Source organism: Brassica napus, chromosome C4 (assembly GCF_020379485.1).
Source record: "Brassica napus cultivar Da-Ae chromosome C4, Da-Ae, whole genome shotgun sequence".
In the NCBI taxonomy this organism is placed as follows: Eukaryota; Viridiplantae; Streptophyta; class Magnoliopsida; order Brassicales; family Brassicaceae; genus Brassica; species Brassica napus.
In genome coordinates, this window is record NC_063447.1 from 11509672 (window position 1) to 11536756 (window position 27085).

General features: G+C 37.4%; 3 protein-coding genes across 6 annotated transcripts; 1 reads left to right on the forward strand and 2 right to left on the reverse strand.

Moving 5' to 3' along the window:
• Window positions 1-8275: 8275 nt before the first annotated feature.
• LOC106451160 (uncharacterized protein At2g33490) lies at window positions 8276-12418 on the reverse strand. Of its 4 annotated transcripts, none has more exons than XM_013893028.3 (11): window positions 12131-12418; window positions 11749-11821; window positions 11513-11587; window positions 11244-11305; window positions 11067-11135; window positions 10852-10880; window positions 10405-10612; window positions 10084-10326; window positions 9745-9807; window positions 8644-9570; window positions 8276-8563 (listed from the first exon to the last, which is right to left on the reverse strand). In XM_013893028.3, the coding sequence occupies exons 1-11, from the start codon at window positions 12239-12241 to the stop codon at window positions 8555-8557; spliced, it is 1869 nt and encodes a 622-aa protein (XP_013748482.1). In that variant the 5' UTR covers window positions 12242-12418; the 3' UTR covers window positions 8276-8554. The 4 variants fall into 4 exon arrangements, with proteins under 4 accessions (XP_013748482.1, XP_048609582.1, XP_013748484.2 ...); XM_048753625.1 differs by having other exon boundaries at window positions 9745-9798; window positions 12131-12412; XM_013893030.3 differs by having other exon boundaries at window positions 11513-11604; window positions 12131-12400.
• A 1579-nt stretch (window positions 12419-13997) lies between these two features.
• LOC106451159 (NAC domain-containing protein 41) lies at window positions 13998-15210 on the reverse strand. The gene is made up of 3 exons (XM_013893025.3): window positions 14894-15210; window positions 14567-14811; window positions 13998-14474 (listed from the first exon to the last, which is right to left on the reverse strand). The coding sequence occupies exons 1-3, from the start codon at window positions 15072-15074 to the stop codon at window positions 14145-14147; spliced, it is 756 nt and encodes a 251-aa protein (XP_013748479.1). The 5' UTR covers window positions 15075-15210; the 3' UTR covers window positions 13998-14144.
• A 4154-nt stretch (window positions 15211-19364) lies between these two features.
• LOC106454728 (glycolipid transfer protein 1) lies at window positions 19365-26786 on the forward strand. Its single transcript, XM_013896844.3, has 7 exons — window positions 19365-19533; window positions 25329-25460; window positions 25555-25610; window positions 25845-25975; window positions 26050-26185; window positions 26301-26432; window positions 26532-26786. The coding sequence occupies exons 2-7, from the start codon at window positions 25343-25345 to the stop codon at window positions 26565-26567; spliced, it is 609 nt and encodes a 202-aa protein (XP_013752298.1). The 5' UTR covers window positions 19365-19533; window positions 25329-25342; the 3' UTR covers window positions 26568-26786.
• Window positions 26787-27085: the final 299 nt, after the last annotated feature.

Below are 27085 nucleotides of genomic sequence, written 5' to 3' on the forward strand. Positions count from 1 at the left end.
GATTTAAATCATAAATATTTTAAAATTAAATCCTAGAGTTTATGATTTATCCAAGGGTTCAGGGTTTATCCAAGGGTTTAGGGTTTAGTGATTAGGGTTTAGGGTTTAGTGTTATTAAGATTTAGTTTTTAATGTATGATTTAGGGTTTAAGATTTTCCAATGGTTTACGGTTTATCCAAGATTTAAGGTTTATAATTTAGGGTTTGGAGTTTACGATTTAGGGTATAGGATTTAATATTTTGCTAACGGTTTAACAATATTTGTTTTTTTTTGTAACTATTTTTATGTATTTTTATTGTTTTATTTTAAAAATATTGTCTTATTTGGAAATTCAATTTTGTTTTCTTTTTTAAAAGATATCAAATATCAATTACTCAAATACTATTGGTTGGTGAACCCAAGAATTTCTCTTTTCTTTTTACCCTTGAAAACTTACAAATTTACATAAACACAGCTCACACTGTACGTTGATTGTTTGAACAAAAAACAAAAACTCACAGTATACATTGGCTAGTAAATTTTAAGTATTCGCCCACGGATACTTTTGAAATATTGATTCGAAACATGTGAATACTACACTGTTGGCCTCCCGCTTTTACAAAACCAAATTGAATTTCTGGAAAATTTCAGCAACATTTTACGAAAATTTCACCAATTCTGCAAACTGATGTGACGCCCTTTGTCACCAATGCAACTCATGTTGTCGGTTTTTTTACATGGACATCAAATTAACATTTAACAGTTCACAAAGGCTTGAGGTTTCTTCTAATTTTGTTTGGTGGCTAGTTATATTGAACAAATGGAACGTTTTATATAGCAGAGCAATAGTTATGAAAAAACTGAAGGTTTGAGGTTTGGTGCATACATTAAAACTCAATAACAAACACGATGACATTCCTGGGACAGTGCAACTATGCGACAAGTATTAACCTAAAAATTGAAACGAATTGGTCATGAAATGGCAATATTAAATAGCCAAACCTCGTAATGCAATATGATGCGTGGAACAAAATAATTGAAGGATGTTTTCTTGTATTTTTGAGTGTTTTATATAAAAAGTTAACCGTACTATAAAGAAGTGAAGGCAAAATGTCAACATTTAAGCCAATTAGAGTAAAGGTTTTTTCTAGTGGATACCGGCTTTCAAACTTTAGCTCCAATGATAAACTGGAAAAGAAATTCATAGATATTTCACCTTATAAATCTTTAGAATAATAAAGTCAAAAACATCACGTCAAAAAGAAAATAAAAAACTAAAAGCCAAGACCATCACTACGTTCCGACTATCATTTTTAGGTTATGTAACAATACACAAGCATGAAACAGGCCACAAAAGAAAGACGATTTATATACGTTTCGCACAACCAATTGAAAGCCATATGACACTTTAAGTTTAAGATATTTGTTATTAACATCAAGCATGCTATATTTATATGTATAGTGTGGTCAGGGTTATATAGTGTGGTCAGGATGGTCTTGACCATAGCCAAGCGAAACGTAAGGCTGTAACTCTTAAAATTTTAGAAATAATTTACTTAAAAATAAACCCTTAAATTTGTGAAAAAAATATTGTTTATAAGAACTCTTACTAATAGCCAGAGCCGGCCCTGAGTGGAAGCGGACCAAGCAGTTGCTTCCGGCCGACAAATAATAATTATATTTTCGGCCGAAATTTGACAGTAAGTTCCTTTAGTTAATTTGGTCATGGCACTATGGTTAACTGTCCAAGGTGATGAGTTCGAACGCTTCCCCCATCATAATACAACTATTTTTTATTCAGTGTTAATACTTAATACTAATCGGCCCAATAATTTTTTTTTGCTTCTGGCCCCTAGATTCCTAGGACCGGCTCTGCTAATAGCTCCCATAATCTAGGACCACCCTTGAGCGTACTATATTATGTATGATGTATATATGTATGTATAAAAAATGATGTATACATGAGCATGTGTACGTTTATTACCAAACTGGTAAAAATGAAAACCCTTACCATGATATGTCCATACGTACACTCACACATGCAAAGATAACTATTACAAAAGTACAAAAGAGAAGAAACTGTAGGGGGGGAAAGGAATTGTGATAGACGAATATATGTATTAGTCTGAAGGAAAATGATGTTTCTGTAAATCTTTTCAACCAGGAAAAAATAAAACAAAATAAACAAACAAAAATAGTGAAAAGAGAGAAGTCGAAGGGAATCTGTCGGAAGTGTACAAAGGGAAAGCGACGAACCACTCCAATCTAGTGTTGTTGTTTTTGCTTAGATAAAAAGATTTTGCTTTTACCAAATAATATATAATAGCTTATTGCTGGTAAAGAGGGTTTCTTAGTTGTAATATATACAGAAAGAGAGACAATGGGGCCTGAGAAGGGAATCTCTGAGGAGAGATAGAGATGTTTCAGATCGAAAGTGACATCAAAGTGTGTCTGTGACCCTCTCTCTGTATCTCTGGGTCTCTCCTCTCCCTTCTTTATCAAAACCAGATACACCATTCAGCTCTTTCTTTTACTTTTCTTTTGTGTTTTTAGTTTGGGAGATTAGTAGGAACCGAATTGAAACATAATCTCGTTTTGTTTAGTATGCATGGTTCAACAAGTTAATGTGGTTCTTATTTACTTGTTGCTGTAAGTTTTCTTTATGAACTATTCATATACTTGTCGTAAAAATCCAAGTATGGAATTTGAAAGAATGCTGAGTGCCATATTAAGATAAAACAAACAATTTGTAGATTTTGCTAACGAAAAAGTTATGACAACTTAGAGCATCTTCAATCAATCTCTTTTTTTTCTTTTATAAAACTTAAACATATATGAGTTTTGCTCCATTGTGTTCCTCTATAATAGAGGAACGTTATATTTTTTTCTAATGCTATTTTTTACCTCTGTATTTAGTTGATCAATTTTAAGGACCTTTGTTTTAACCCAAAAAGTGAGATCAATGTTGATAACTGTATGGTTCATCCAATCTTCCATGCTGAAAAACATTTTGATAATTGGTTCTTATGAAAACTTAGAGCTATGAGTGTTTTACTATCGAATATGTTCCATTAAACAGTGAACTCTAGGCTGATCTCAAACTATGGAGCAATCGTTGATGTTAGGATTCCAAAGAGTAAGTTGTTGCCTCATAATGTGGGGGTGGAAAAAGAGTGTAAGTAAAGGTATTCCCCGTGAATTGTTGTGTTGTATTGATATGATCATATATACTACAAACGGGTGAGTGATATCAGGGATCACCACGATTCTAGGAGAATATACTAGGAACAATATCCTAAGATATCTGAACTATACAAATGATGTTCTTATCATCTAATACCCGCCCGCAGTTGCAGTGTGGGCTCTGTCACACCAAGACTGGAGCGGAAGCTTGTGAATAGCGTAGTAGGCAAGCCTTTGGTGAAGATATCGGCGTATTGCAGAGCAGCTGGGATGTGATGAACTCGTACCTGACCCATTTGAACTTTTTCTCGGACAAAGTGTATGTCAATCTCTATGTGCTTTGTGCGCTGATGTTGCACCGGGTTTGTGGACAAGTAGACAGCACTCACATTGTCGCAGTAGACCAGTGTTGCCTGTGATAGTGGCGCCCCCATTTCTAGTATAAGGTTGCAAAGATAACATGACTCGGCTACAGCATTTGCGACTCCTTTATACTCGGCCTCGGCGCTGGATCTTGAGATCGTTGGCTGGCGTTTGGCAGACCATGATATAAGGTTATCGCCTAAGTAAATGCAGAAGCCACTGGTGGAGCGCCTTGTGATTGGACAGCCGGCCCAATCGGCGTCTGTGTAAGCCGTCATCGACATATTTTGGTTCTTCAGTAACTATAAACCCATGTGTTTCGTGCCTTGCAAGTATCTAATAACTCTCTTCTTAGCTTATAGGTGACCGTCTCTAGGGTCATGCATGAAGAGACAGAGTTGTTGAACAGCATAAGAGATGTCGGGGCGCGTAAAGGTTAGGTATTGAAGGGCACCGGCGAGGCTTCTGTACTCCGTAGGATTGGAGAGTTGTTGGCCGTCGTTTTCAGCAAGTTTCGACTTCATATCCACAGGCGTAGAGCACGGCTTGCAAGCAGACATGCATGCTCTGTTGATGATGTCTTCAGCGTAGTGAGACTGATTCAAGAAGAGGCCTTTGTCGTTGAACTTGACAGAGATGCCAAGGAAGGAGCTGATGCGACCACAGTCTGACATTGGAAACTCTGCTTTTAGAACTTGGATGATCGTGTTCTTAAGCGTTTTTGTCGATGCTGTGACTATAATGTCGTCGACATATAGAATTAGATAGGCCACCAGTCCTTGTTTCCTGTAAACAAACAAGCTTGTATCTGATTTGCTTTGAATAAAGCCAGTGTTAGTTATAAATTTCACAAATCTTGCATTCCAAGCACGAGGAGCTTGCTTAAGGCCGTAGATGGAGCGTTTTAATTTGCAAACATGATTTGGCTTGTTGGGATCAATGAACCCTGGGGCTGGAACATGTATACATCTTCGTCCAATGTACCGTGGAGGAAGGCATTGTAGACGTCGAGTTGGTTAACTTGCCATCCATTGACGAGAGCGACGTGTAGAAGTGTTCGTATCGTGGCTGGTCGCACGACTGGGCTGAAAGTCTCGTCGAAGTCTATGCCATGCTCTTGCGATTTTCCATTGGCTACAAGCCTGGATTTGTGCTTTTTGAATCTTCCCTCTGCATCATACTTATGTTTGTGTAACCACATAGAGCGCACAATATTAGTGTTAGCAGGACGAGGAACAAGATCAAAAGTCTCACTTTTAACAATAGCATCATACGCTACTGTCATAGATGGATTCCAATTTGGATCATTGAGAGCTTGAATATAGCTTTTTGGTAGAGGTGAGATAGCCTCTGTGTGAAGTGATAGAATCGGTTTGGGCTTTGATATTCCATGTTTAGAACGAGTAGACATGGCGTGCCGTGGGGCCTCCCTCGCCACTTGGGTCGGAGGAGTTGGCTCCTCAGAAGGAGGATTGGCCGCAATAAGAGGAGATGGAGTTGCAGCCGGAGCTTCGAGAAGTGACTTGAACAAAGGTGATGGCTCGTCGTCTGTACGTAAGAAGTCGTAGTGAGAGTCAGGTTGTTTCCTTGACGTCTCATACAGGAAACATCCTTCATCAAACGTCACATTGCGTGAAATGATGATCTTCTTAGTAGACAAGTCGAAGCATCTATAGCCACGGTGATATGTAGGATAGCCAATGAAAATGCACTTAGAGGATCGAGGAGAGAGCTTTGGGTGGTGAGAGTGATTTATGTTTGGATAGCACAAACAGCCAAAGACTTTTAAATGTGAATAAGAGATAAGCTTTTTGAAAAGTACCGAAAAAGGTGTTCTGTTTTGTAGAGTTTTGGTCGGTAGGATGTTCAGAATATGGACTGCCGTATGAAGCGCTTCTACCCAGAAAGAGGATGGTAGCTGAGCTTGAAAGAGAAGAGAGCGCACTGCATTGTTAATGGTACAGATCATTCTCTCTGACTTTCCGTTCTGCTGTGACGTGTACGGACATGAGAACCGGAAAGTCATCCCATTAGATGCGAAAAAATCATGAAACCGTGAGTTGTCGAACTCACCTCCATTGTCACATTGCAAAGACTTAATCTTTGTTCCAAACTGATTTTTGACATAGTTTGAAAAATGGAGAAATTTTGAGAATGTTTCATGTTTATACCGCAAGGGATACACCCAGAGGAAGTGAGAGTACTGATCGAGAAAGAGAACGTAGTACTTGATCCCACTCAAGCTCTGGATTAGCGATGTCCATAGATCTGAATGTATTATTTCAAAAGGTTTTGTGACTGTCGAATTTGAAAGAGAGAAGGGAAGCTTTGTATGTTTTGCAAACTGACAAGCTGAACACAAATGAAAAGAATCTCGTTTATTGCAAGGTAAAACAGAAGTAGAAAGCAAAGAATTTAAAGTTTGATTGCTGGGGTGAGCCAGTCTACGATGCCACACATCTGAGGAAGCAGTAAGAAAAACAGATGGTTGCTGCGTCGCTTTATTTGTAGAAGAATGAAATGGATATAGATCTCATGTGCTATCACTGCGGAGTAGTGTCTCCTGTGTTCGAAGATCCTTCACAGAAAAAACGAACGGGTCAAATTCCACAGAACAAAATTTATCTTTTGTAAAGCGTCGAACATAAATTAAATTTTTGATGATAGATGGAGTACCAAAACAGAATTTAGAGAAAGAGGTTTATGGTGAGTTTGAAAAGAGAATGATCTGGTGGAGTTGATCGGAATCTTACCACCATTGGCCACTGTGACAGTTTTTCCGATGCTATTACTAAAAAAAGACTTAAGATTACCTGCCGTGTTACTGAGATGAGCTGTGGCTCCTGAGTCCATGAACCACTGGCTGTCGGTTGGGTCGATCAAAGTCATGGTGTTAAAGGCTGAAGCGAAGTCCGTTGTTGGTTCGAACTTCTGGCTGCCGCCATTGTGTTGAGGACCCTGATGGTTTTGTTGTTGTGGGCGTGGTCCGAGGAGACCTTGTTGAGCGAAGGATTGCTGCGGGAGTTGCATCCAAGGATTGAACTGCTGTTGAGGCCACATAGGGAAGCCGTTGTTCCAGTAAGGAGTGTTCCATTGTTGGAACTGCAGCCGCTGATGATTGTTGTTGTGTCTCCCTCTGCCTCGGTTGCGACCACGTCCTCTGTTAGAGAAGTGGCGTTGTTGTTGATCTCCTTGGGATGAGCTCCTCTGTTCTGTTGTGGAGGTAGTGACAGCAAGTACCTTAGGCGAAGATGGTGAGCCGTCGGTGTTAGCCGTGCCTTTCTTGCCTTTGCCCAAACGATCCTCCTCTAGAATTAACATCGAACGTGCCTCCTCGAAGGTTGGAAAGGGTTGTCTGTGCATGATGACGTTGATAATGTTATCATACTTTCCGTTAAGACCATTCAACAAATATGTAACTAGAGTTCTCTCTGTTACGGGCGCATCATGATTAGCCAGGAGATCGGCTATAGACTTCAGTTCTTGACAGTAGGCGTGGATCGTGAGATCCCCAATCTCTTGATTGCGAAGCTTGTGATCAAGTTGGATCGCACGAGCTTCTTTGTTGTTGCGGAAGAAGTTCTCAAGTCTGATCCAAATTTCTCGAGAAGTACCGCCCGTTTTGAATGTGGTTTTGAAGAGATCTTTGGAGAGAGTTCCGTAAAACCAAAGTTTGACTAAGCCATCACGTTTCTTCCAAGGTTGATCGTCGTCGTTGGCCGGTACGAGCGATCCATCAAGATGTCCAGAGACATCAAAGCTTTGGCAATGAGTTAAGAACAGCTCTCTCCATGCGTCATAGTTACCATCATCAATATCCAAGAGAATGGGGATGTTGTTTTTGATGTTGGTGACGCCGTAAGCGCGTTCAATTGGAGGTTGTTGAGCCGCTATTGATGATAAACGAGCGAGAGAAGGAAGAGTTTGAGTGAAAGAAAAGAAGAAGAAGAAGAAGACGAGAGAAACGTAGAAAAGAGGTTTTAGGATTTGAAACCCTCTGATACCATGTAAGTAAAGGTATTTCCCGTGAACTGTTGTGTTGTATTGATATGAACATATATACTACAAACGGGTGAGTGATATCAGGGGTCACCACGATTCTAGGAGAATATACTAGGAAAAATATCCTAAGATATCTGAACTATACAAATGATGTTCTTATCATCTAATAAAGAGAAAATAGTTGCATGTGAGCTACACGACAAATCAAAAGGGTTAAGTGTGAACTTCAAAGAGGGAGATCATGAATTGGGGTTTGGAAAGTGCTTTATCTTTCTTGAGGAAGTTTGCACTACAAGTGGGATTCATATGGCGCAAAATTTCCCTTTTTGTAATAAAAATAATACAATCAAATTGTTATTATCACATAAGCATCTTGACCAAGATCATGCTGATCAGAGTGGGAATATGATGCGATGTTTGAGCGTGAATGAGTCCATGTATATTGGTTAGAACTTAGAAGTAACTCAGTGTTTAAAATTTTTAGTTTTGAATCTCCACACTGGAGAGTTTCGTGATATCAAAATACCACCTGGAAGAATACAACAGCTCAGGCCAGGTAGCAAACCTTGAAAGTTGGGAACAATCAATATAACGTAAAGATCTTGGAGCATGGATGTACAAGAAGAAACATAGAGCATCATTTACTCTCTTCATTTATTCCCTCAAGAGAACAACATTGACCACGACCTTTTCCACTTCTAGTTTATATAATCAATGTCTAGGTCACAAACGCAGACTTCACATCAGTGATCAAACCAAAACCTTCGTTAAGAGTTTTTAGAATATACACTTTTAACTGAGTCTATATGAAGAAGTTCAGAAAGAAGAAACTCAGACATTACTTTGACCCCTATAGTATAATATTATGATTTATACGAAAACCAAAATTCCTCAGGCAATTATTTATTACTGTATGCCTCTCATCCTCGGAACAAAACAGGAGGATATTTACATATCTGCAACTAGAGTGAATGTCTTCCTCCTCCTATAAGCGTGTTTAGGTAGAGCTACAAACAACTTACACCTTTAAGTCCTCTGCAATTCACCCATTACCATAAATATCAGAACAATCATGGATTTTACACTTAGAACACGTATCAGAACTTAAGGTTTACCTCTTGTTTGGACATCGTTAGGTGGTCTGCAAGCTCAGGGAGAGCAGAAGGAGGTGGATGGGTCAATGACATTGGGGTTAAAGGAGGCGAGGGAGTCGTCTTAGACATATCTAACTCTGCTGCTCTACGGTTGCTAGTAGGTATAGAGAAGCTACGAACGATTGCAGTTGGTGGTGTTGGGAGAGGAGATGGTGAACTTGAAATTAGAGGTTTACTAAGCAATTGGCTTTTTGAAACCAGAGGTGCTGAGTATCCAAATGCCCTAGAGGACTTAGCATAGCTGCTTGGTGGTGGTGGTCTAGGAAGCTCATGGAGCTCGCTTATTTTCGGGGTTGAGACAAAAGTAGGAGAAGCAGTTGGAGATGATGATGACACTTTTGGTAACTTGGAAACTGGATTCCTTGGGATAGGACCCGAGTACAAACGAGGTGCTGAAGACAGAGGCTTGTTAGGCAAGGGTCTACTTGTAATTGGACCAGAGAAGGATCGTCTCTTGAGTGTCCCGATACGAGAGTACATTAGTCCATCTGATAAAGGCGGAGGCAACCGAGAAGATATATTCTTGTTACTCTCTCTCAGGACTTGTTCTTTCAAGGTTGCCATTGGTCTAGAAGAGAGCTTTGCAGGTCCACGAACATCCAATGGGGATGAATGCCATATCTGTTTTGTAATTGCCTTTGCAGGGTTAGATGAAGCCATGTTGTTGTTGCGAAGACTTGTAATCGATGAGGGACTTCTTGTTGTTTCCGCAGGTGTCGGCAATGCATAAGTGCTGAACTTCCGTGTCAGAGATGATCGCATCCGTAATAGTTTATCTGAAGAAGGAAGAGTTGTCCGGTTCTCAAAAAAGAGAGGTGCTGATTGGCTCTCTATCCTAACATCTCTCCTAAAAGAATAAGACTTCCTGTAATTTCCTTCCTCATGTTTCTGATGAAAAAGCCAAAAATAGTTTAGACTGGTGACATACTCGTGCAACTTTCAAATAATTTGAATGGTTCTCCTGTTAGGTGAATGAAATTAAACTCCTTGAACAATGAGCATTCTGAGATTTTTTCTAAGTCAATTGAAAGGAAAAGTAGAGAAGAGAGGATCATAAGTTACCTGCACAGTGTTTGGTCCTGCAACTAGTGGAAACGTGATGTCTGACTGACCCAACTGCATGCACTAGGCGAACATTTTTTCAGGAAGCAGGTTTAAGAAATAATATAGCACCAATTTCAACTAATTCGTCCTCCCTACTACAAAATCGTAGTCATGTAGTATAAACCATTTCCAGTTTACTAACCTCATTTCTAATTTTATTTGTTATATTAGTCACCTTGAGAAGAAACATTGGCACATGGAGTAAACTATTCTACTAGTGGTCATCAGAACTCAGAAGCACCAAAAAAAAGACAGAAAGGAACTATCATCAGAAACGTAAACATATGAAACAATCACCTCTGAGGAGAGAACGGGTGAAGAATCCGCATGGTTGTCCTTGTCATTCTCTCTATATTCAAAACTCAACTCTCCATCAGTATGCACCTCAGAACCATCGTCGTCATTGTTTTCGATTTCATCATCCCCATCATCATCGTCTAATCCACTGAAATGGTAATCAATATGCTGCGACTCAGTTACCATCTGCACATGTGGCTCAACTTCTTCAAGGGAATTAAGAGCCTTCTTGAAGAAGCATAACTGCAGAAATCCAAAAATAGGGACATGAACACGGTGCGCTCTGGCGAGCGAAACAGAAGGACAGCTCAAGATGAAAACCTGTGCTGCATGGTGCCGTGCTGCCTGAGTCAAAAGACTACGTGTTTGCCCTTGTTTTAAGGATTTTAAGCGGAAAACAAATAAAGTTGTCTCGTTATCATATTCATCATGAGCTTCTTGTATCTGCTGAGTCGAAAAAAATTCTCCTTTCCCAGCCTTCGACCTCCCTTTCTCCTTCTGTCTTGCAAGCATCCCTTCGTAAACATTCCTGAAAGGTAAAGAGTTCCATGAATAGATTATTCACTTTTTCCCCACTAACATGAGAGGAAGTCTAGATAAATGAGACCAATCAGATTTCTGAATAATTCCCCTACAAAACTCAAGTATCTCTAAAAAGTGACAAATTAACTTTTATTTTTTAATCATGGTATAGGTGTATTTTTTTTTTTTGGACAACTCATGGTAATAGGTGTTTAGAAACGAAAAAGACGGCAAGGCAAAAACAACCTTTTCTCATCACAAAGCCGCATCATTTCCTGCATCACCAGTAAAACACATTACCATCGTCACTTAAAAGGGCTGAATCAGAAAGCATATTAAACAACACTCTAAATCTTGCTCTGTACTCAACATGGAAGTTCATATATACGCAGCAAGAATGGGCAGTTCTGATTTCTGACCAATGCCGAAAGTAAAATAGACTAGATTCCAAGTGAACAAACCTCAACTATGCGGAGTTCATTAAGAAGTGACTCTGAGGGGATTGTGATTGTTTGGAATATATGAGACCGCTGAATCAACAATACAAATATTTAACTGATGTTTTGGTGGTTAAACAGAGGAAATCAAAATTTAAAAAAAATATCGAAGAAGGTGAAACTAAATCCCAAAAACCTCACATATTTATCAACAAGTTTTTGCAGTTCAAACTGCAACTTTCCCAGCATAAGCAACACTCTACCTGCATAAGAAGAATAAGAGAAGCAGGATGTTTCTTTTTCAGATGCACATTATATATATATATATCAAAGCAACGTAAAAGAAATATAATGTTATGCGTAGAAAACTTGGAAAAGGATAAATGCACAAACTGTGGGTTTCAAAAATCTTAAAACACTAACGAGATAGGTAAAACGATGTATTTAAGGAATCTGCTTGCCAAGCTTACCACTTTCTTCATCGTCATTTAAAGCAGTTTTCTCAAGAAGACAAGCACCCAATTCTCGCAAAGATTCAGAAAATTCTGCAAGCAAACGAAATCTGCAGACGATAAGAATAATATAATACATTTCTGTAAGCTGCAATGCAACAGTGCAAGTATTAGAGCAATCGAATTAAGGAAACATCATTATCCATCAATTCTGAATTAGCAAAGCTTCTGATTAACAATAGAGATTAGATTACCATATGCGCTATTAGCAGTAGCAGCCGCAGCAGAGAGCAAGCTATCATAGCAATCCCTCATCTCTTGCACGTCCTGCAAAACATTTTGAGAGACATTTCAATAATCTCATCCCAGAAACACAGGCCACACACCAAGTGAAGGAGAATGATTCAATTCAACAAGTTGCAAGGAAAGCTCCAGATCCACCCCAAGCTAACATTGGATCCAACATCCGAATCAACACCATTTCCTAAATTGTTCCTAATTAGCTCAAATTCGCAACTAATTTTACGTACAGCGACGAAGATCCGATTGAGATATATGATTGAGAAGCGCTTCTCATCAACAACACAGCTAACAAGGAGAAAACGAAGGTAAGTCGAGAGAGAGATTGGCGGCTACCTGCGAAGCCTGGGCCAGCTCGTCGTTCTGAACAAGAGCTCGGAGATCTCTCGGATCCTTAGATTCGTGCCTGTGAAGCACCCCTCGCAACCGTCGGAGAGAGGTTTTCATGGCTCTTCTCCGGCGAATCAAGCGAAATCCAATGTTTCGAGAAACGGCCAAGTTAGTAGACGATCGGTTCGTATCCTTTCTCTCTAGCTATGCCATTTGAAGAACGTAAGGAAGAAAATTAAAACTGATAATGGCAGAAAAAAATCAAAAGAAATTAGAAAATTAAAAATTAAAGAAAAAAAAAGAAAAAAGCGATTGTTTAGAGGAAAAGGAAAAACTTGAGCCTTGACTTCGTCGTCTCTTTTGATTCTCTTTCGTCCTTTTTTTTTTTATGATTTTCTTTTTTTTTCATATTATTTTTATTATTCTCGCTCATGTTTACGTCGGCAAGTGCAATTAGTGATGTCAGCAAACAACATGCTAAATTGCTAAGGCTTTCAAGTTTCAATTACACCTTGCCATTTTTAATTTTACATGAGATAATTGATCAAATTTAAAACACACAGATTTTCATATTATTAATATGATCTTCTAGTGTGTTATTCAATCTTATTATTAGATGTTTTTTTTTTACAAAAGGCTTTTTTTTTTAACACTGACAAAGGACTTTTTTTTTTGTCATACTTATTATTTGATGTTGTTCAATGTTTATTATCTTTAATTTAACGATTTTAAGTTTTAACCCCTCTATGTAGGCTATTATTCTCAATGCTAAGTATAACTTTTTATATATTCTCGAATCAAAGTTAGATGTGTAATCTTTTAGCTTAGTTAATTGAATGATTTTGCTGAGAACCAGGATTTATTGTTTACTTGCACGCTATTTTGTTATAAAAAATTATTTACATAAAGCGATTAGTATCTTGAGAGAGTCCAGTCCTTTTTGGGCCAATGGTTAATTTAATGGTATAGAATATTTTTAATATTTTAAACATGTTGATTAAAAAAACATTTTGAACCAAGGGTTGGATAAAAACCTAAAGAGTCTGACTAACAAAAGATTACCATGAGAGCAGAATAGATCTTCACTCCTTGTTAACCAGATGATTGATTACTTAAGTAGGGTCATACATGTAGATAAGAAAATGGTGTATTAAGCCAAGTTACAAAAAAAAGGTGTATTTCATAAGAATATAAAATTGCAGCTGATCTACAAAAATTAAAATATGATTTATTGAAATGTTTGACAAGTAAAAAGCAGGGGTGGGCACAGCCGGGTATTTGATATTTTCGGTATACTTGGTACTCGGCTTGGTTTATACGAGTAGTAAAAAAATTTACTTGTACGGTTTGCTAAAAACGAGTACTTACAATTTTAAGTACTTCCTAAATATTAACGGACTTGCAAGTTACTTGACTTGTTTTATTATTTGTTACATGTAAATAATTTGCAAGTTTTTAATAATTATTTGTAATTTTTTTGCTAATTCGTCGAAATTCAAAACTCTAAGTAAATATATTATGCATAGAGAATATTTCATTGTTTCCCAATATTTTAGTCAATTCGAGAAAGATAATATCTAAGAAAGAAAAAAAAACATCAAGATATATCACATATGTTTGATTCACTTATGGAAATAGAAATATAAACAAATTATTTTACTATGATTTAAAAATGTATATTTGTTTATCAACAAAAACAAGTAACAAACCAAACAACGTCAAAATAGTTACTTTGATTTAAATATTTGATACTTGTCTTTTACTTACGAATAATTTAAATAGATTATTTGATACTCGATTTGGTCAAACCAAGTACTTGACTTTACCAAGTAGCGAGTACGAACCAAGTAACGAGTAATTGTGTCCAAGTAAAAAGGTGTTCAAAATTTTAAATGAGTGGTATTAAAAATACAAAACAATTAAAGGCTACCAACATTGGTTATAGATTGCATTATCACTTGGTAATCATACTGATCTTACTTATAAAGTTTTAAAAAAACGTGTTCCCAAGTTTTACTATTTACAGGAACAAATGAAACTTATTTCCCCGACAACTAGTTTCTTGATGATGATTATCAGAGTCACTATTTAAACATGTCTGAATTAAAGCACTTGAGCAAACCGACGAAGACGCTGAAGGAGAACTACAACGAGTCAAGTTCAAAGTGCAGCATTTTCCTTTTTTCACGTCATTTCTCATAAAGTCATAGAATATCGGACAAGTACTCTTGTTGTCGTCACTTTCTATCTCTTCCTTCTTCTCTCTCTCATCTTCTTTTTTCTTCTTCTTATTATTATTGCTCCTCTTCTTCAAGAACACTCTGCATAGAACCCAATTCATGTTCTCGCCCTTTTTTGTCAAACAAACAAAAGAAAAGAGACAGGTTTAGTCTAGTTTCAATAAAAACGAATAATTTGATCGAATATGTGAGTCTCATGTACGTATGATTCATGTTGAGAATCAACAAGACGATACTCATGAAGAACCCAACTCGTTCTTGTCCCGTTCGGAGGTTTCCCTTTATAGAAAACCAGAGTTTTCTTCATCCCAAGAACCTTCTTCCCGATTTGCCTATCGATTCCGGTCGCTTTCCAGTAACCCGAACCGGTTGATCGGTTCGACCGGTTTCCATTTGGGTATTTAGCTTCCCTCATGCTAAAAAAATACCTCTCTGAATTACAGTCACCTGGATCATCCATACATACATGCAAAACCATCAAAATTTTGGATTGAATGAAACTCACAAAATAGGATTTGTATTCCATTACCTGGTAAATCCCATGGTTCGGCTTTACAGATATCGATTTCCGGTATAACATAAGCTGGTAAGAGTAAACCGGAAACTTTTCGACTTAAATAGTGAACCACTAGCTCTTCATCTGTTGGGTGAAATCGGAACCCTGGTGGTAATCTCAGCTCTCTGTTCTTAATGGAGCATGGTTTTTCCATCGTTTTAAGGATTTTTTAAGGTTCAAACCGTAGAAAGAGATACAAAAAGAAGCCGAGAGGTTATTGAAATGGAGAGGGATCAGGGAACGTTGAGTTTTATTTTATAGCAATGGATGCAGTTGAATATGTGTTCCTAGTTTTATATTCTTACCCATGTCGTAATGAAGTGAATTTAGTAGCATTACTATTCTAAATTGACCAAGAAAGCGATCTAGAGCATTTTCCAAGTCACAACGTCAATGGATTGTTCTGGTCGGACCGCACATTAAAAGATTATATAAACCGCTGTCCTGATCATTTTCGACCGTTAGTCACCTTTTGCCGGTTTACTTACTTTCCGAACATCACACGAATACCATACCAACAAATACATTAGGAAGCATAGTTTCGTATATTTGTGTTAGAAGAACTGGTAGTGGATAGAGATGCGTATGCAACTAAATTTCGATAACATTCGATGAAAGAGATTTGATTTCATGGGGTCCATGAAAGTAATTAATGCCCTGCAGATTCCTCTACTCGGATGTATGGTCCAGTTGTCTTTTCCGAATTCAGATAATGAATTGCATAATCCCTGGTTTTGGTAAACACTATTAGCATAAGTATATTTCATTAATATGGCCTTTTCTTTCTTTTTTTGGTCAACCCTTAATATGGGGTTTTACAAACCAACACGTTACTCAATCAACACTCTTACGTAAAACGGAAGAAAGGAAATTCTAAAATGGTTGGCTTTGTGTAAACATAATAAAATTAACGAATAAAATTGAATGGATGTGCTTCAAGTATTTCCATTTCGAGGAAAACGTTTCATATGGCATATTGTTGTATTATACTTACTTTTATTGATTGATTATTTTTATGCTTTGATCGTTCGCTGAGTTTGAAGTGGCACGAACGTGTTTTGTTATGCCAATGTTCATATATGTAGTGATTTAATTGGGGAATGCATGGATGCATTATCAGGGCCGGCTTGAGATTTTGGTATCTTTAGAGCATCATTATCCCTAAAACCCCAAATGGGGTTTCTTAATTTTTTTTTTTTTTTTTTTTTACTTTTTCGAATTTAGAAAACAAAAAAAATAAACGAACCAATCGTGAGCCGCCACTAACCCGCGAACAGTGTAAGAAACCCTTAAGAACCGACTACTATTTAGTAGTTTTTGTAACAGGTTTCTTAAAAAAAAGTGGGTCCTACGCGGGACCCACACGCTAAGAACCACTCTAGTATCTCCGGATAAAGATGCTCTTAGATGATTTAGTAAATATTTTAATAATTTGGAGGCCTAAATTTTTTTCTACAAATCTGGAGCTTGAATTTTTTCAAAAATTTTGGAAGTCTAAATCGAATGTTTCATCACGTTTGGCCAGGCAATGTGCATTATACATGTGCCGTTGCAAGAACAAGTTGCTCGTGTAGTCGCATAACGTCTTTTAAGAGATATTAACCATTTCAGGGCTTAAAGAAGTCGAATTAATATGGTTGCCAAGTTGTAGAAAAACAAGATAAACAAGTAAAATGTGCGATTAGGTAAATGCGTAACCGTAAGGAGAACATGGAAAAGTCAAGAGGACCCCTTCAGTTGCTTCTAAAACGAGATAGACCCTCCTCTCTTTGAACTTATTTTGTTTCACACAATCCTCCGTACAAACTACACACCTCACAGTCTCACAAGTCACAAATGATGAACCCTTGCTCTAACAAAACTCAAAAGGCTATATGAATGAAAGAAATAGGTGCATATGGAGCGAAAATAACATAAACAAAAACGAATATAATAGATTGCATGAAACAACCATGACAAGCACTTGTAAATGTAAAATCACATACCTTTTTTTGTATTAGTGACAAAATACGGTTAATGTATATCTAGACTATTAATGTTTTATGGAGAATAAAATTTGATTAGTTTGGCATTAAATGTGGGGTCCAAAGAGAGATAGTGGAGACTTCAACAATGCCGGTTGCGTGAGGAGAAGGTTAAAGTCATGTACAATGTGGATTTCTCGTCAACGAAATTCATGATATCGACTTCTTTTCTTACAAGATGAAGTTCTCGTTACCTTTGGACTTCAAATGACGACGTAGACGCCCGTAGAATATCGTTTAGGGAAAGGTTTATTTCAGCAATTCTGCCATTATTTATATATACAACCGGTCAACAATTTCTCAGCTCCAGTTCATTACACGCATATTAGCAATATCTTATCACAACATGTGCGCGAGCGTAACGTGTGCTGTTCGTATCTCCATATATCATCTCCATCCGGCTGCTCCACATATGTAATCCATCCAAATGATCCATCCAAATTTTAAAAGCTGTTCGTCTCTCCATCTAGATGAACCATCTAAATGAATCATTTGGATGAATTTTATGTTTGTATTTTTATTTCTATTTCCATCCAGATGAGTTTAATAAACAAATTACAAATATACGATTACTTTGATTTAATCATATGTTTGATATTAATTTAACTATATTAAATTTTATTATTTAGTATAAAATATATTCACACTGAAATTATTTTAAAATTAGCATTTCACATTTATAAATTTTTATTTCATAGAAATTTTTTTATTTTTATTTAAATTTGTATTAAAATTTAACTACTACTTTAACTTTTCATAAAACTCAAAATATAAACTCAAGTTTGAATAAAATTTCAAACAACTCAAAGTAAAAACTCAAAGTGCAAACTCAAATTGTATAAAACTAAAATTTAAAAGATGAAAGCAATGGTAAGAGCATCATGTACTCAAATTTTATAAAATTAAAATTAAAAAAATGAAAGCAGTGGTAAGATTTTAGCGAGAAACCGTATTTTTACGGTTTTAGCGAGAAAACACGCTTTTACTGTTTTGGCAAGAAACCATGTTTTGCGGTTTTGGCGAGAAATCGCGTTTTGCGGTTTTGGCGAGAAACCGCGTTTTGCAGTTTTAGCGAGAAACCGCGTGGTGGGAAAACGTGTTTTGGTGGTTTTGGCGGGAAAACACAATTTTACGGTTTTGGCGGAAAAATGTGCTTTTACGGTTTTGGCGGGAAAATGCGCTTTTACGATTTTGGCGGGAAAATACATTTTGTGATTTTGGCGGGTAAACGTGTTTTGGCGGTTTTGGCGAGAACCCAGGTTTTCACGGTTTTGGCGGAAAAACGCGTTTGGCGGTTTTGGCGAAAAATTGTGTTTTGTGGTTTTGACGGAGAAATGTTTTTTTGTAGTTTTGGCAGAAAAAATGTTTTTTTGTAGTTTTGGTGGTAAATTGTTTTTTTTTGTGGTTTTTTCATTTTTCATGAGTGATAAAATGATATTAGATTTGAGTTTGTAATATATTTATCAATACATGTTTGTTAACACAATACCTATATAAATATCGATACATGTATAATATAATTGATAATAACAACATTTATTATGCAAATACAATAGTGTTAGGTTCTTAAATATTTGATTCGATTTATTATTTGCAAGGTAAAATTCTAACATTATTGTATTTGCATAATAAATTTTATTATTAATATTAATTAGATCATATAAAAGTATAAACTCTAGAATAATTAAATGTTATTATTATTAAGTAGATTATAAATGGTTATATGCAAATATAATTATATATTGATGGAATATTATATTTTCGAAATTATGTATATCTAATAATATTTTGATGAATAAAAAGAAAATTAAATAGGTTGTTAGGATTTTATCATGAAAATACAAAAGAAAAAGTATAAGCAAATTTTTAGGAATGGTCCATTTAAAATATCACACATGAAAGAAGTCATGACTTATATCTTAATAGTATAGATTACATGAGGATATAATAGACATTATACTATTTCGACAAACTCATCTCCATCCAAATGATCCAATTTGGATCAGCCAGCTGATTTTCAAAATTAAGCCTAAATTTTTAAAACTCATTAAGATGAATCATCCAAATGACCTGTACTTTTAATGCCTAAACGAACAAAACTCTCGTCTTTATTCAGATGGCTCATCTGGATAATGGAGAAACGAACAGCCCCATAATATATTTCTTCATATATGTGAATTCAGATGAAAAGATGCAGCAACCCAAAGGTAAATTAACCCGAGGTTGCTTACTTTAAAGCAGACTAGAGCCATGTCAATGATGTCATGTTACGAAAACTAAACATACGTGGGTGGCGCCCATCCCGACCATGCATACGAGACTCGTTGACACCAAGCGTTTATAAAAAAAAATAAAGAACTGGTTCCAAATGCTAAGAAACTGCGCTTAATTTATTCTTCACCTATGAGATATGGGGTGTAAATGACAAATAAATAAAAAATGCTAGGGCTATTATCAGAAACTTCCGTAACATTAGCGTATAACATAACTATTTAACTTTTTAATGTCTAAACAGAACCGTTTAAAGAGAAATAATAAGTTCTCTTTAGAGAGAAGAGCAATCTCCCTGACTATCAGAATCTGATCAAGGTACGACTATTTTTTTTCTCCTTCTCCGTTACGGATCGTCCTCATGGATTATTCTCGGTAGCATCATCGATACATCTCTTGTTTTTGTGTATTCCCACATTGTGGTGTTACGCTGTTATGTTTGATCGATAGATCGGATTGATTTTAGATCTATTTTTCGATCCATTTGATAAAATTAGCCATTTTATCAGCTGTAATGTTGCTGATTTGAATAGGTCTGTGTGTGCATGTTAGCATGTATAGAGAGAATCAGAGATTGTTATCTGTTTCATGTTCTCATACGTATATGGATTTAACTTATCAGTGATTTTCGTAAATTGTTAAATCAATTCATAACCTTTTTTTCATTTTGCTTTTTTCTTTCCACCGAATTTTTTATGAGGTTTTTTTTAATATGGGTTTGTAAAATGTGTAGTGTTAGAAATTAAAGAACATAGTGAAGAACAAGAGAGAGAGAGAGAGTAAAGAAAGATAATCTTATTCACTTGATTAATTTGCTTATGAAAACATCTCATATATATAGTGGTTACAAGTATGGTAAATGGTAGATGAGATATGATAAACTAATAACCCATTGTTTTGAGACCTTAACCCACCATGCATGCTTGTCCCTTGTAGTGGCATCTCCATTGTCTTGAGACCTTAACCAACCATGCATGTTTGTCCCTTGTAGTGGTATCTCCATTGTCTTGAGACCTTAACCCACCATCTTGTTTCTTATTGCTTCATTTTTACACTCCCCCTCAAGCTTGACCATAGGAACTGGTCAAGCTTGGAAACCATGAAGCATTCCCTCATTAAAACCTTTAGCTTGGAAAAACCTCATGGGATAAAAACCAAGCCAAAGAAAAAGAGTAGAACACTTCATGACTAAGAGGATCAGTGTGATGAAAAATCTACGAGTCCTAACTTGGAATGTATGAACTCGCAAACCTTGGTGCTTGCGGCCTTGGTGAAGATATCAGCTAGTTGATCCTCACTTCTTGTATAGCAGGGTAAGATGATCCTTTGTTCCACTGCTTGCCTAACTTTATGACAATCCACCTCAATGTGTTTAGTCCTCTCATGGAACACATTGTTGGAGGCTATGTGTATTGCCGCTTGATTATCACAATGCATGGTGATTGGAGTTGATGTCTCTATACCAAAGTCTTGAAGTAGGTTTCTGATCCAAATCAACTCACTAGTGAGCTTCCTCATTGCCCTATATTCAGCTTCAGCACTTGAGCATGACACTATCTTTTGTTTCTTGCTCTTCCAAGTGACAAGATTGCCTCCAATGAATGTACAATAACCGGTAGTGGATCTCCTATCCACTCTGTCTCCTGCCCAATCAGCATCACAATACCCAACTATCTCTGTATTTTTGTTGCATCCCATCCACACTCCTTGCCCTGGCGCCTCTCTTAGGTATCTTAGGATCCTTTCAACCATGTTCCAATGGTGTATCTTGGGAGCTTGCATATTCTGGCTTACTTGGTTAACTGCAAAGCATACATCAGGCCTGGTGATGGTGAGGTATATCAGCTTTCCTACCATTCTTCTATAGTGTTTAACGTCAGCATAAGGCTTATCTTCAATCTCCCCCTCACGCAGCACCTTATACCCATCTTCTAGTGGAGTCTTGGCTATTCTCGCTCCAAGCTTTCCTGCCTCATTCAAAAGATCAAGTGTGTACTTCCTTTGAGATAAGAAAAGCCCCTCTTTAGAGCGGCATATTTCTATCCCTAGAAAGTACTTTAGCTCACCCAAATCTTTAATATCAAAAGTAGACTTAAGAAATACTTTGGTTGAGATAATACCTTCCTTGTCACTTCCTGTGATGATAATATCATCTACATAAATAAGAATCACTACAATTCCTTGCTTGCTTGTGAGTGTGAAGAGTGTATGATCAGCTTCTGATTTTACAAACCCTCTTCCATTGAGAGTTGTACTCAATTTGTGGTACCAAGCCCTTGGTGACTGTTTTAATCCATAGATTGCTTTCTTCAACCTTAGGACATTCCCTGGCTTGACCATGTCTTCCATACCCGGAGGTGGCCTCATGTAAACCTCATCCTCCAGCTCTCCTTGAAGAAAAGCATTCTTGACATCCATCTGCCATAAATCCCATTCCAAGTTTACTGCCAATGAGAGTAGAATCCTTATGGTGTGGAGTTTAGCTACTGGTGCAAATGTATCGAGATAGTCTTCTCCATAGACTTGGGTGTATCCTCTTGCAACTAGCCTTGTTTTCTTTCTTTCTGGTTTCCCATTGGCAAGGTACTTGATGGTGAAGAGTAGACGGCTTGTAACAGCTTTCTTTCCTTTGGGGAGCTCAGTTTCATACCAAGTATCATTCTTGATCATGGCACCAACTTCATCCCCAACTGAATCTCTCCATTCTTCATGCTTCATGGCTTCTTCATAAGTCTTTGGTACATACTCTTGATCCAGGTTGCTGATGAAGACTACATGCTCTTCAGATAGTCTCGCAAAAGAACATGTTGCTTGGATAGGATGAGCTACTGCATTGTTGTTGAAGTATACTTTGGTGTCCATCCACTGAGATGGTTTCTTCACCCTTGTACTCCTCCTTAATGGTTGAACTTCTTGTTGCATTCCATCTTGATCATTAACAACTTCTTCTTGGATATCTTCTTCTTGGATAGCTTTCTCGTGGATGGCTTCGTCATGGATAGCTTCTTCATGGATAGCTTCCTCATGGATGATAGCTTCTTCATGGATTTGCAAATTAGGTTGATTTCCCCCCTCATGATCAGGATGGACTGCTTCTTCAACTGATGCAGCTTCATCCACAACTGGAGGTATAGGTGAAGTGCTCGGTACACCACTTGTTTGAGGCTGGCTGATGCCTAGGTTTTCCAGAATGATTCTCAAGTTGTTTGCCCTATCTGAAGATCCTTGTGGGAGATCCTGAAGACTGTCCCAATTCTTCTCATCATAGTATCCCTTTGATTCCACAAACTTAACATCCCTTGAGACCATAACTCTTCTTGATTCAGGTATGTAGCACTTGTACCCCTTCTGCGCATGAGTATATCCTATGAACATGCCTTTGGCACTCTTGGCTTCAAGCTTGTTTCTCTGTTCCCCTGGTATCAAGACATAGCACACACACCCAAAAACACGCAAGTGATCAATTGGAGGTTTTATTTTGTTTAATACCTGAAAGGGAGAGATATCTTGGAGGACTTTGGTGGGGATCCTGTTGATCAAATAACATGCTGAGACCACAGCATCTCCCCAGAACCTCTTTGGAACATTGGTATGGAACATCATGCTCCTTGCAACCTCCATAAGATGGCGATTCTTCCTTTCAGCAACTCCATTCTGTTGTGGTGTGTATGGGCAACTTGTTTGATGGATTATGCCATGTTTTGCTAAGTGATGTTTGAAAGCAGTGCTTGTGTATTCCCCGCCATTATCAGACCTAAAAATTTTGATCTTGGAATTGAAATGGTTAGATACATAGTTTTGGAAGTTAATAAAAGCTTCTAAAACTCTATCTTTAGTTTGAATCAAGGTGATCCATGTATATTTTGATTTTTCATCTATGAATGTAACAAAATATTTATGGTTCTCCCTAGACACACAAGGTGCTGTCCAAACATCAGAGTGCACAAGATCAAAGCAATTTTCATAAATAGTCTTAGAATTAAGGAAAACAGATCTCTGATGTTTACCAAGAATACAAGCCTCACAACTTCCATTCTTTAAAGATAGATTAGGTAACATCAATCCTAATGCACGAGAATGAGGATGACCTAATCTAGCATGCCATAAAACATCACTAGCTAACACAGAAGCAGAATTGAAAGCACAAGATAAATCTGAAAGCTTGGTGTTTTCAAGCAAGTAAAGCTCTCCCTTGCTCACACCCTTTCCCAGCATCTTCCTGGTCTTAATATCCTGAAAGCACACATCATTAGGACTGAAAATAACATTGCAATTTAAATCATTGGTTGCTCTCTTGACAGATAATAAGTTGGATGTGAAAGTAGGCATATAAAAAGCTTGAGACTCCTTATCAAACAGTTTCAAGTTTCCTACTCCTTCAATTGGAATTCTATCACCATTAGCAATCACTACACTCCCTAGAGCAGGTTTAACATCACTAATCAGTCTAGCATCCCTAATCATATGATGAGAAGCTCCAGAATCAATGATCAAAGGTCTAGTAGTATGTGAAGCACTGTGAATAGAATTTAAAGCATTGACACTGATGTTACCAGAGTTTGCATTGATAGCCTTGATAAGCGCTTCAATGTCTGACTTGCGGATGAAGGCATCATCAGGGGATGGCTGAGACATGGCATGGGATGTGGATCCACCAGTGTGGGTGGTTGAGATCATAGCTCTTCCATCTTCTCCTATGTGCATGGAGCCTGATATTGTGGTTTCGTGAGCTCTTGCTTCATGTGCTTTGGCCTGGTTGTATCTGTTGGTTGAAGCAGGTCTGAGGTGAGGATGGAGGATCCAACAATTGGTTTTGGAGTGGCCTAGATTCTTGCAGTGCTCACAAGTCACAGACTTGTCTCCTCCTCTTCTTGATTTGAAGTGTGCTTTGTTGCCTGAAGCACTCTCCATCTTCTCAGCTTTGTTTGCCATAGACAGCTCCTCTTTTCCACCAAAGAGACCATCTGAGCCTAGCTCCTTCCAAAGTTGAGCACACACATCATCATAGCTTGGAAGCTCTTTAGCTCTCAATATGTGTTTAAGTACATCATTGAAGCTTGGGTTGAGTGTGAGAAGCAATCCAAAGACCTTGTCTTGCTCACGCCTCTCTTCTAGTGTACTAGGATCAGTGGTACTTGGTCTCAGCATCTCAAGTTCAGACCACAACTGGCTGTACTTTCCAAGGTGTTTGGTGAAGTCCATCTCCTCTTGCTGCAAGTTGTTGATTGCCCTCTTAACCTCAAATATTCTGGTGAGGTTTGAAGTGTTGCCATATACCTTGTATAAGGTATCCCATAGCTTCTTTGCAGTCTCACAATGTGAGTAAGACTCCATGATAGGAGTATCAAGTGAGCCTTGCAAGATAGACAGCACCATGAGATCCTCCTGACCCCATTTGCCTTCATCTACCACTACAACCTCCTTGCCATCTTCTCCTTGGGTGATTTGTCTTGGGGTCTCACTTGTGGTGATGTGCTCCCATAGACCTCTTCCTCCAAGAGCTGTCCTGGTCAATCTCGACCAAGTAATGTAGTTAGGACCCTTCATGGTGACTGGAATCCTCACTAGCTGGTGTTGCTCCATCTTTGCTTGCTACTGGGTAAAAGAAAATGAAAGAGATTCTGAAGAAAGTAAACCAAACAAGTGAAAGAGTAAGGTGAATAGAATAGATTTGCGGAAGCAGTTTGGTGTTCAAGAGCTTTGATGCTCTGATACCATGTTAGAAATTAAAGAACATAGTGAAGAACAAGAGAGAGAGAGAGAGAGAGAGAGAGAGTAAAGAAAGATAATCTTATTCACTTGATTAATTTGCTTATGAAAACATCTCATATATATAGTGGTTACAAGTATGGTAAATGGTAGATGAGATATGATAAACTAATAACCCATTGTTTTGAGACCTTAACCCACCATGCATGCTTGTCCCTTGTAGTGGCATCTCCATTGTCTTGAGACCTTAACCAACCATGCATGTTTGTTCCTTGTAGTGGTATCTCCATTGTCTTGAGACCTTAACCCACCATCTTGTTTCTTATTGCTTCATTTTTACATGTAGTGATGTGGATTTTTGTGTAATAAAATATAAATTTTCCTCTTTTTGTTCTCCTTTTCAGTTCTGTTTGAAAAAATGGAAGGGAGTGTGTTTACGCCTTGTTTGGAAGGAATGAAGCATGTCAAGTCTGAACATGGCGAGATGCTTTCTAAGCCTTTTCTTGACCTCTGCAAGACAATCTTGCCTGTTTTAGGTTACTTAAGGGATCAGCTTTGAATGGAGTTGTTGATCGTTGTGTTTCTTATATGAATGTTTTTCCTATTCTTGGTTCCTGTTTCTTTTTGCAGATAAGTTTGGACCCGCTATGACTCTCGTGAAATCTGACATTGGTGGCAACATATCGGTAAAATTCATTTCATCTAGTTTAGGTGATCACAAATCCAGGTTTAGCATTATATTACAAACCACTGATAAAATGTGCATTGCCTGGCTCTCTTCTTGCTTTTCTTGCCTAGTAATGTGTAACTCTTATAGCAGAAAATAGTGTATCGAAAATATCCTGTACCTGCGACATGGCCTCTCTGTGCATTGGATTTTTGTCTTACAATATAGTACATTACCTCCGTCTCTTGTGTAGAGGTTGGAGAAGAACTACTTGTCTGATCCCGACAAGTACAAGTACTTGTACACCTTTGTTCAAGGTGAAATTGAGTCTAAGACTGCAAAAGGGTCCTCTAGTTGTACCAACGGTCTTCTCTGGTTAACCAGGTAAACATATCGACATGTAAACACAATATATACCTTAATTACTGCTTCTTAGAAACAGATATGGATTCTTTCAGAGCAATGGATTTTTTAGTGGAGCTGTTCCGCAATTTGGTAGCACATCAAGACTGGTCAATGTCACAAGCTTGTGGCGACTCGTACCAAAAAACACTCAAGAAGTGGCACGGATGGCTCGCTAGCTCTAGCTTCTCTGTATGAACTTACTCGCGCCTTTTTCTCCTTGCATTCACTGCTCGATTCACATTTTCTGTAAACCGGTCTCGTTCTTATTTCCTGATAAATTGTAAATGTTTTTTTTTTCTATCAGATGGCTTTAAAGCTTGCTCCAGACAGGAAGAAATTCATAGATGTCATATCTGGTACTGGTGACATCTACACTGACATGGCAAGGTTTTGCTCTGAGTTTGGTCCGTTGCTTCAATATAATCATAAGTTCCTGGTAAAGAAAAACTTCAAAAACCTTATATTCATCATGGTTTCTTCAGATTTTTTCACTAGTTTTGATTTTGTTGTTCTTGTTTTTTTTCTCTATTCGCAGGCTAGCGTTCGTATGGACGACATGAAAGCTTCTTAAGCCATCATTTATGGTTTTGGTTATCACCGGTATTGTAATCTGCTTTGCCGGAAACCTCCTCCGTTTTAACTTTCTTCTTCTGATTCTAAAACTTTTAGACCTTCCAAAGAAACAGAATAATTTGTCCATTTCTATCTGAATGTTAGTTCATTTATGTTAGAAGTTTATAACATACGAATCAATCTTATCAACTCTTTTCGTAAGTGTTTGTTACAGTGATTTTGTAGCAATCTTTTTTTTTTTTCGTAACTTATTTTGTAGCAATTTTTTTCTTCTGAGAAATGTTTTAAGTATGTACATGAATCAAGAATTTCAGACCACCAAAATTCAAAACCGTTATAAAAGAAACAAACACTTGCTTAGACTATTATGGATATATATCCCACATCGGGAATTCTAATGGACATTAAGTAATATATAAAAGATTGGGGCCAATCAACTAATCGTCAATTGGTTTTAAGTTGGAAGTCCATAATTAACCCGAATCTAACATGGTATCAGAGCTTAGATCCTAAATA

What these genes read in the sequence shown, in the direction of transcription:
- LOC106451160 (XM_013893028.3), bottom strand. Translation starts at nt 12,241, where the DNA reads ATGAAAACCTCTCTCCGACGGTTGCGAGGGGTGCTTCACAGGCACGAA. An exon ending in AGCTGGCCCAGGCTTCGCAG is followed by an intron (nt 11,822 to 12,130) that starts GTAGCCGCCAAT and finishes AATGTTTTGCAG; the next exon opens with GACGTGCAAGAGATGAGGGA. An exon ending in ATGAACTCCGCATAGTTGAG is followed by an intron (nt 10,881 to 11,066) that starts GTTTGTTCACTT and finishes CTGGTGATGCAG; the next exon opens with GAAATGATGCGGCTTTGTGA.
- LOC106451159 (XM_013893025.3), bottom strand. Translation starts at nt 15,074, where the DNA reads ATGGAAAAACCATGCTCCATTAAGAACAGAGAGCTGAGATTACCACCA. An exon ending in CGAACCATGGGATTTACCAG is followed by an intron (nt 14,812 to 14,893) that starts GTAATGGAATAC and finishes TGGATGATCCAG; the next exon opens with GTGACTGTAATTCAGAGAGG. An exon ending in ATTCTCAACATGAATCATAC is followed by an intron (nt 14,475 to 14,566) that starts GTACATGAGACT and finishes TTGACAAAAAAG; the next exon opens with GGCGAGAACATGAATTGGGT.
- LOC106454728 (XM_013896844.3), top strand. Translation starts at nt 25,343, where the DNA reads ATGGAAGGGAGTGTGTTTACGCCTTGTTTGGAAGGAATGAAGCATGTC. An exon ending in GACAATCTTGCCTGTTTTAG is followed by an intron (nt 25,461 to 25,554) that starts GTTACTTAAGGG and finishes TTCTTTTTGCAG; the next exon opens with ATAAGTTTGGACCCGCTATG. An exon ending in GGTCTTCTCTGGTTAACCAG is followed by an intron (nt 25,976 to 26,049) that starts GTAAACATATCG and finishes GGATTCTTTCAG; the next exon opens with AGCAATGGATTTTTTAGTGG.